The sequence below is a fragment of the Astatotilapia calliptera genome, chromosome 4 (assembly GCF_900246225.1).
Source record: "Astatotilapia calliptera chromosome 4, fAstCal1.2, whole genome shotgun sequence".
In the NCBI taxonomy this organism is placed as follows: Eukaryota; Metazoa; Chordata; class Actinopteri; order Cichliformes; family Cichlidae; genus Astatotilapia; species Astatotilapia calliptera.
The window spans coordinates 9,267,447-9,276,977 of NC_039305.1; the positions used below are offsets into that span (position 1 = coordinate 9,267,447).

A 9,531-nucleotide genomic window follows, 5' to 3' on the forward strand; every position below is an offset into this window, starting at 1 on the left:
ACTATTCTTGGGCCATAAATACTCACAAAACTTAAGTTACGAAAACAGTTCTCTCGTTGTAAATTTGAATACTATTTTTTTTTCCTTTTTTTTTCTTTTTAAGAGAAAAGTTCAGCATTCATATAATTAGACTTCAAAGACCGATTACATAATCACACCACTCCCAGCATAGTAAAAGACATAAATATAGAAAAATATGTACTATATAATGTATATTTATATAATGTATATGCTTATAAAACTAAGTATCAGGAAAAAAAGAATATGGGCTGTATTGACACAAACCAAATGAAAAATACAAAATGAGAGTAAGAACACAGCAATGCCCCTGCTTATAAATCACAGCAGGTTGTACAGCAGCAAAGTTCCCCATACTGTTCTTTGCAGCTATGGAACAGGGGAAGAACAGTCATGTCCTCTTAGCCAAGAGAAAATCCTGACATGAACAATCTATTGACTTCACTCCAAATTGGGAATGGATTCTCGGTAAGAACAGCTCGATTTCAAGTGAATTTCATATTTAAATACGGTATTACAAAATGTACAATGAGAGCAAGGCCTTTACTGCATTTAGTTATCTTGACACCACAGTTTCTAGAGACGGGCGTCAGGAGTTCTCTTGTAGAAGAGCGTGTCAAAAGAAAAGTAGCTGGTTACTGTTTCGGAAATACCAACACCGGCAGCAGCACTTCTTGTGACCCAGTATTAGGAATGATTTCTATTTGGACGGAGTTCTCAATCTAAGGGACAACAGAAGCGGTGGGAGCTTTGCCGTCTCTAGTCTGTAATATACAGTAAGCAACTTGAATTGCATCATACTTAAAAGGTCTGCTCTTATTATTATATCCAATATGGATTACCTACCAAGAGTTGCATACAAAGAAAAGAGATTAAACACCACTCAGTAAGTGCCTCAGCAGATAGTAGTAGTTCACTATCATTAGTTACATTCGGCACAACTTTCCTGTAAGTGGTCCGACCACATTGTGTTTTCACCTAGTTAAGCTCCAGTAACTGCAGAAATGCAAGCGTAACTTCCTTCTTTAAACAAGTGGCCCTGTGATTTTTTTTTTTTTTCTGCTCACTGTATCTTAACAGTCTTCTCTAAGTGCTATTTGATGAAAGACACCATTGTCAAACGCATGTTCCTTAATCACTTTCCAGTTTTGCAATTTAGTCTGACCAAGTTTACCATTTAAACAGAATTTAAAAAATTTTCTACAATATATATCAAGAAACTTCTGAGTCAAGGGGCCACACACAAATGCAATCACATGCAACAGCTCCAACTGCCTACACTGTCTTTGACAACATAACATAACAGTACTTTTCAGCTATCTGTCAACTAGAATGTAGTTGACAAGAGAGATCGGAACCCCTTCTGAAATCTGACGGTACTCAGACATGTCTTTTCTCAGTTGCCAGTAGGAGGAATGAAGGCACAAATGGCACTTTTCAGAATATTGTACAAGGAAACACAGTCCAGTCCGACAAAGACAAATTCTATCGTAATGGGTGATTTTAACTCTTTCCAAATATAAATTTAAGGTGTTTCTTCAAAACTGCCAGATTAGATCACTTTTAGCTGCATCATTCAAACTTCTCTGAACTGTACTGGTATTGCTTTCTAAATAAGTTACTTATATAGGTATCATGGTTAAAAGACTAGTATAGCTTTTTAGCTAAACATTGGTCAGTTGTCAACAGTATAATGCAAAGATCCCTCAGAACCATTTCTACATAAGTTTTCATGTTACTCAAACACTTAGTCAAGTGACTTTACTGCTTAGCACCTCCTAAAAGTGCTAAGCATATAAGTTTCCGGTGCCGCGTTTGGCTAGCTTTCAAAGGCATCTGATAACTGTGGCCTTGAAGAAGTGTCCATTTGACCTCACAGTGGAAAGATATCACCTCTGTGTTAAAATACATGTGAGATATTGCATAGATCACATGTAGAACTGTTCAAGGCAACAGACACAGGCTCATTAATATTTATACAAAGAAAATGTGATTTGGCAAAGACTTTAAAAGTATCCATACTGTCTCATATGCGTTACTTTAAACCTCTCGTATTTTATTCTTTACATCATAAAGTATGAGAGGTGTCCCAGACCATGTGCTGCCACATTAAGGCGTGTCAAATACTTGAAATTTGAGTAAAAGCAAATCTCTGCTATTAGTCATGGAGGTAGGGTCACAGAGGCCCGATAACCTGCCGGTGCTGGTTGTCAGGAAGGGGGTTTGCACAGTGCACAGACAATGTAGATTGTGTAAAAGAGACAAAAAGAGGGAGACAGAATTGTGAATGCAGCATAACATCACATAGAGCTTGCCACCCCGGCCACCCCTCAGTCTAACTACCGAGCCTCGTCTCAGTGTGGGATGAGTAGGTTTAGACCAGGTCAGAAATAGGAAGGACCAGGCAGGCAAAGGAGAGCCCAGTCCTGTCAACACTAGGAAGGTGTTGAGAAAGCAGATGGGCTGGAGTTGTTTTGGCTGGTAGATTTGATGATGGTGATGACGCTGGTAGGTGCAACTTTGCCTGGTGAGAGAGGCCCTCTGGTCACAGTCCGTGCGAAACACTGCAAAGCCTCATACTTGGCTCGCAGTGCATCCAACTCCAATCTCATGCTGGCATTCTCACGGGCCAGCTTGTCCACCTCCTGCTGCAGCTCGGTCTTTTGTCTCTCCAGCTCCTCCTTTTGGGTAACACGTTTGATGCGGCAGCTCGCGGCATAGCCGCGGTTTTTCAGGGTCCGCCGTCGCTGCTTCAATCGCACAACATCCTCCTTGGTGAGCCCACGCAGGTGCTGATTGAGCTCCCGCACAGACATGGCAACCAACTCATCATCGCTGAGCACAGGGGCATTCTCACCCACCTCCTTCTTGACCTGCAAGACACGAGCAGTGCATGAAGAACTGTGTGCAGGCGTGAATCACTAAAACATTTTTCAAACTTCTCATGCTTACCTTTAAAGCTTTGCTCGTCTTAAAAGTAGTCGTCATTCCCTGCATGAAGACAAATGACCAGAATCTCACAGAAGACACTGAAAAGTAAAAAACATACGACCTCAAGTAAGTGAAACAGAACATATTATTGATGGACGAAAGTAATTACAATTAAGCAGATTTACTCAGCTACTTATGTTGGCAATTTAGAAGCAATTGAGGTAGTGAAGTTATTCTACTAGAATGACTGGACAGCATGTGTTACTTTGCACATATCATTAGTTTATACTACTCGGGTTACTTCTGCTGCAGAGTGCGTTAACATACAGGAATTTTAAACAGTGCATTTTAGTTCAAGCACTATATTTTAAAAATGAGATACTGATATTTTTTACTTGCATGTTATTTGACATTTCAGATATGACAGATAAGCAGAAATGACACCCCCAGTGGTGATACTCGAGAAGTTTACTGCACAGACGTCACATCCCAGGGTTACATCATATGTCAGTGCTCATGTTTGTTTGTTAGTGACATAAATACCAGCAGATGGCAGCATGACTCTATTAATTGTCAGCACTGTTGCTTGTCTGTCTTTACATATTAAAAAGAGGGCCGTGACAATGTAGTTCACTAGACCAGGCAAAATTAGAAACAGGCAACCTCTCTCCTGCTCGTCACAGAACTTTGCATTTAAGCTCTCTGCCTCAGTGATTTTGCCAGGGCAGTATTTAGAAAAGCCTCTCTGTACTCATTACAGTGAGCCACATGCTTTCCAGACTGCTGCCATGGCCAAAAAAAGCAAGAGCGCTGAGCTGCGATCCTGTGAGAGGCACACATCCCCCAAAGGCTCCATTTCAAGACCTACAGACCAGCTTGACTACGAGTGCACTGTTCCATGCTCAACAGATACCATGGAAACGCCCTGCAAATGGGCGTGGGAGTGTGAGTCACATGGTCACCAAAAGGGTAAACAAGTCTCATTCATAACCGCAACACAGCCCATACATAGTACAGACCAAAAGAAAAAAAGAACAGCACTAACTTGTGCTGCTAACTTCAAGGCAACCTGTGTACAAAAATCCTCAATTCTCCTCTTAAATCCATCATTTATCTTCTGATCTGACCTCTCTGGATTTACAGAGCAGCAGTCTACAGGATTCTGCCTCCTCATCAAAGCAAATCATCACATCAGTATAACATTTATAGTTCTGCTGAACTTTACAGGGCAGCATGTGGAAAATTCCTAAAGATAGAGTGTCACAGAGAAATAGTTTCCTTTATAGTCACTGATGTATTTTTGCTGGGAGACAATGTAGTCTATCGATTTAGTGCCGTCTCTCTGTGGTTGGATCCTCTCATTGGGCTTTCCTGAGCTGCCCTATGCCCTTATTTAACGCTCGTGGATATATTTAGCCCGCAGTGCTGACACAAATTTCTGCCAACTAAACAATTTAAAGGGAGCAATGCGATAAGTGATACCCTCAGTAAGAGGGGAAATATTCTCTTCAGACCTATTAGCTGAAGCATTCGTGGAAGAAAATACTGTGGGTGTGACTGTTCATTGTGTGATATATATATTTCTGTTAATACAGGGCCTCTAGGGGATTCTAACTCAGACCAGTAGTGCAGTGAAAACTTAGAAAAACAAATGCTTTTTTCTTCTTCTTGTTTTTTAAACATTACTAAGTCATTGTCCTGAAATAGAAAATCAAGTCAGAATCCTAACTTGGAAAATAAATACATGGCAAATGTGTGTAATGAGCGAACAGCTACAAACAGAATCCACACAAACTTCGGTTTAGAGATTTAAGGAACATCTGGTGTGCTCGCTGATGTCCTTTATTTATCTGCAAAACATGCTGCAAAGAATTACATAACTGAGATTTTAGAGGCATCAAATAAAGATGATGAACTAAAATAAAACATTCCTCAAAAGCAAGCTGGCCCTAAACGGTCTAATTTAAGTGGTATTGCGTCAGAGGGGGGTCCCTGGGTATGTTCCTTGAAAAAATCATGGAAAAGCGGACTGGGGCCTCTCTGATCTTTATACAAGAGGTCCCCAGTCTGAACCAGTATGCCAGATTGTTTGCCTGAAATTCTTACGGCATGTGCTTATGTTTTTGCAACTTGCACAGGGACACGGCTTTCTTGATTAAGACACCAAAGTTTCCTCAGAGAACAAAACAAACCCCAGCAACCACACAGAGAAGACAGACAAAACACGTCCTCTCACTATAGTCAAGAAAACAACTTACGTTAGGCTTTTTTTTTTCTTCATAACAGTAAGGAAAGGAGTCTGGGAAAATAGGCTACCTCAAAGAAAAGCCACAGTTGGCGGGTAAAGAACAAAACCACATTCCTGAGCGAACACACATGTGCAAACCCTCACATGCACACAGGCGAACCTTCGCTGAAGAGGGAACATGCAGTCTGAATATATCCTGCAATGCGCTCAGCTACGGGGGTGGAGTGGAGACAAACCCACTTGTAAAACAATGGCTGCAAATTTCACAAAATGTCTGGAATTTTGAAGTATCGCACATCTGTCACTTGGCCAAATAAATGGAAAACAGCCTGCGCATGCTTACGTGTGGAAGTCAGGAGTCTTTCTTTCTTATTGTTGTGTTCCTTTGAGGGACAAATTGTAAACAAAGTGCTTCATTTTTTTTAAAAATTCACTTTCCCTCATTTTGATATACAACAAGCAATACTGTTTTATTCCTAACGACACCCCTCTGACGACTGATAACCAAATAAGTACTCACTGGAGTAAATGCTCCACTGTCTATCCACTATAAGCACAAACATTTCACGGCTCTGCTTGTTTGCTGGGGGATTTGAGCAAAAAGCACAATGTTGCCTGCTGTGTTCTTTGAAGATGTACAGATGCATGTTATGAATATTTTTAACTAGTTCAAAAGCAAGTAAACCAGAGCAGAAGCAAGAAAACAGTGATTTTAAAAAGAATCATCTCTAGGCAAACAATTGTGGGACAAGAAATCCATTGTAACCTTGCTCCACATCTGAGACCAAGCCAGTTAAATAAATGTATGTACCTTTCCTTCACCGATACCTCGTGGTTAAAGTATAGCTTACTGTTTTTGAAGTCAGGGATCGGGTCAAGTTCATGGCTGCTGTTCAGTTACAGCAGGTAACTGTGGGGCCCAGCCTTCCCCTAAAATAAACAGCGTATCAAAGACTTATGCGCTCACACTTCACTAATAAATGCAGAGCTGGCTTGTCTGGATTCTTTGTTTTTCTTCTCTTTTTGTGCAGGTTGGGGAGGGGGTTCAGCGCAAAGCAGACTTAATGCTGCCCTTGACATTCAACTTTAGTCTTCATGAGAAAGCGCTTGCATTTCTTGCACTTTTCTAAGGGGAGGGGGGTGGAGAGATTTCTTCACAGACTGAGGCACGCAGCACTCTGCTCTTTCTCCAGCGCAGCACATTTGGTGGGATATTATGTGAAGGAAATGGAGAGCATAGCTGAGCAGTGAGTCATGCTGTTTACTGGTAAAAGCGACAACCAGCAGCAGGGAATCACACCCTCCTGATCTGACATTTCCTGGAAAATCCCGTTGTTTCAGGGAGAGGAAGGAAAAGTACAGAGAACCTCAGAAATGGTTGGCATGACCAGCGGAACCTTCTTGCGGAAAGGGAGGAGATCTCACCGAATATCTGTGAGAAGATATTCTCCCAGTCATCGACACTGGTTTTCAGAACGATGTAAAGAATGAAAAGTGGACACATCGGTCCTTTTTTTAATTATAACTAATAATTAGTGAATAAAAGAAGACATATTAATATTCAGTCACTGCTAATAATAGTCCTAAAGATTTCGATAATGTTCTTTCAGGACAGATAGGTTGAGCAAACGTTTCGAATTATTTGATTTGAGTTTGAATCACAACAGAATCAAGAGTTGCATCCAGCTCCATCAGGAATCAACAGAGAATTCCCAGCAACACAATCCGGCAATATAATTACAGGAGTACCTCTGACACTTGCCACACCTCTGACCATAATGAGGTGAAAGCAGTGGTTTGAGATCCAGTCTTTCTGACAGAAATGACTTGATACAAGTCGCTGCCAGTGGCAGAGGGAACAATCTCAAATGCTATATAACTGCCAGGGAGTCACATTTGACAGATGCAAGGCAGACCTGTTCAAACAGTCACCTCTTATTGTCTGTGTCCACTCTGGTTGGCATGTTCGGCTGCAAATAAAAATCACTGGCTTCCACAGTCAGTAATCAAAACTTGACATCTTTTTTCCAGTAAGAGGAGCAAAACACATCACAGCCAACGTGTTCTGTGTGAGTCATAGCATTGCTAACCACAAACATTTCACTTTCACAATACTCCACCACAAAAACGGTCTCGCATTCTGCACTGCTTTCATCCATCACCACTGTCCGGCAAAATGAGAAACAAAGGGAAGACAATTTGACCATATGCTGCATCTTCAGGGGAATTTCTCTCTCCCCCCCCCCCCTCCCACTGTCCCATACTGGTATGATGAGTCAGCTGCTGTAACTTCTCCATCCAAAAAAGATATCATCACTTTGGTGATTGAACCACATGTTAACCTCATGACAGGAGCACACCCTGCTCCTACTGCTTCAGACTGAAAGTCAGTGTGCACCCACCAGAAACAACAGTGAATCATAAAGCCCCCCCTCAAGACATCAACCTGTGACCATCTAAGCGGAACAAGTTACTCAGACAAATATTTTCCATATATTAATCACAAGTTTTTAAGTAAATGGCAAAGGGCAAACTGAAAGGTGGACATACAAGACTGCAAAGAAGATCATTGTGAGCTATTTTAGAGCCATGGTCAAAAATTCAATTAGTCATTGTAATTCAAGGTTTTCTTATCTTTACCCAATTCATTAAGAGTTATGCAGAGCAGGAATTATAGCTAAACACAGCGATGAGATAAAGTCTCTAAAGTGATTCATCGTTTGTGGAAATATGGGTTCCTTCTGCTGTTTCTTGTAGGCTAGTCAACCCCGGTGGTCTACCTCCACTCCACATCGTGCCCTTTGTCCCACATGTCTAAAAATGCAGACCACGTGTCGATTTCAATGTCAAAAGCAGGCTGGTATTCTGCATTATAGCACCCGCTATCAACCTCGCTGCCATGAGCTGGGGAAGAGCGCGAAAATTAAGGAGGATGTGAAAAATGTTGTACATGGATTTGTTTCAATAGGAAAGTGAGGAAGTTTATTTCACTTCCATTTTCCGAAAATCTCATTCAAGTCACAGAAATGCTATAAATAAACACACATGGGGGGGAATGCAATTTTGGGGTTTGGGTTTTTTTCGTTCTAGAAAAAGTTATAATCTAAAACCTTAGAGGTTCAGGCATGCTTAGTAATAGTATATAAACATATTTTGTAACACATTCTGTAACTTTAGCTTTACTTTTAATGAGAAGTGCGAAGAAATAGTGTGATTTTTATCGTCTTATTTTTCTTCCCTCCCACAATGCTGGTCGAAAACGTCTCCTCGCTCGTTATACAGTTTATAAAAATTATTAGCTATAATTTTTTTTAAAGGGACCGCATTCAGTCAGTGTCATAATCACCGCTGTTATTTTCAAAGAACTATTTCAAATCGCAGGAAAGCGACAAAACACACGTTTGTTTCCCCCTTTTACATATTTTCATACAATTTCTAACTTCCTATATGCGACTGCTCGGAGGTCTGCGCCACTTTTGAAGCACTGTATTATGTATCTCCAGCACAACACGTGTCCGCCCGAAAGAAACAAATCTACGAAATCAACATGAGCTTTCATAACTGGGATCAAAACTTATCCTACGAAGAGGATGCACAACACAAGCCTGTTTGCGTGCGCCACTATGTCACCGTGAGAACTCGAGTAATTTAGAAAGGAATGTCAAAACATCTTCCCGAAAAAAATAAATAATTTAAAAAAAATACATCCTCACCTCTGTGGACTCAGATATCTGTGGACCGGAGTGTGTAAAACTGTCAAAGTATGTTTCCTCGACAACCGGTGAAGCAAGTTGACAAACTTGGTAAAAAGCGTCCAGCACAGACGGGCAGCGGCGTATCCTCGTACTAAATTAACTACAAAACAACAACAATGTACCAACATTCCACGCTCTGCTTCCGCAAGCACTCACGTCACCGATTCCTCGTGACCGCCCCCTCCATTCATGAAAATAACTTTGTGCTGACGTCAGTCTGGGGAGGTGGGGTGGGGAGGGGGGGGGAGGCCTGGGGGAGGCCATAAATAGAAGACAGATACTGCTGGCGACTGCTTTTGCTTACTTTACAAAACTAATCTGCACAAAGTCAGCTCACGTTGCCAGCATTAGCCAAGAAAAACTTCAGATTTCTAAAGGAAGTCATAAACCTGTTGCTCTCTAAGTATGTTCACCACCCCCTCCTCCTTCTTCTCCTCCTACTCCTATATTTTTGAGTCAGCTCTCCACTACAAGGTATTCAAAAAATACCTTTGAGTGAGGGAAAACAGCGACCTCCTCCCTCAGACTTGAGGAGCAGCAGCAGCATTCCATTCCTGAGGAAAGTATGTGGTGTAGTAG

At 41.3% G+C, this 9,531-nt stretch overlaps 1 protein-coding gene across 2 annotated transcripts; it reads right to left on the reverse strand.

The window, feature by feature from the left end:
- Window positions 1-281: 281 nt before the first annotated feature.
- Window positions 282-9,105, reverse strand: mafk (v-maf avian musculoaponeurotic fibrosarcoma oncogene homolog K). Of its 2 annotated transcripts, XM_026164459.1 has the most exons (4): window positions 8,911-9,105; window positions 8,544-8,545; window positions 2,971-3,047; window positions 282-2,891 (listed from the first exon to the last, which is right to left on the reverse strand). In XM_026164459.1, the coding sequence occupies exons 1-4, from the start codon at window positions 9,078-9,080 to the stop codon at window positions 2,454-2,456; spliced, it is 687 nt and encodes a 228-aa protein (XP_026020244.1). In that variant the 5' UTR covers window positions 9,081-9,105; the 3' UTR covers window positions 282-2,453. The 2 variants fall into 2 exon arrangements, with proteins under 2 accessions (XP_026020244.1, XP_026020243.1); XM_026164458.1 differs by lacking the exon at window positions 8,544-8,545 and having other exon boundaries at window positions 8,911-8,971.
- Window positions 9,106-9,531: the final 426 nt, after the last annotated feature.

Coding starts and splice junctions, on each gene's coding strand:
- mafk (XM_026164459.1), bottom strand. CDS start 9,080: ATGTTGGTACATTGTTGTTGTTTTGTAGTTAATTTAGTACGAGGATAC. Junction 2,892..2,970: donor AGACGAGCAAAGCTTTAAAG/GTAAGCATGAGA, acceptor CGTGTCTTGCAG/GTCAAGAAGGAGGTGGGTGA.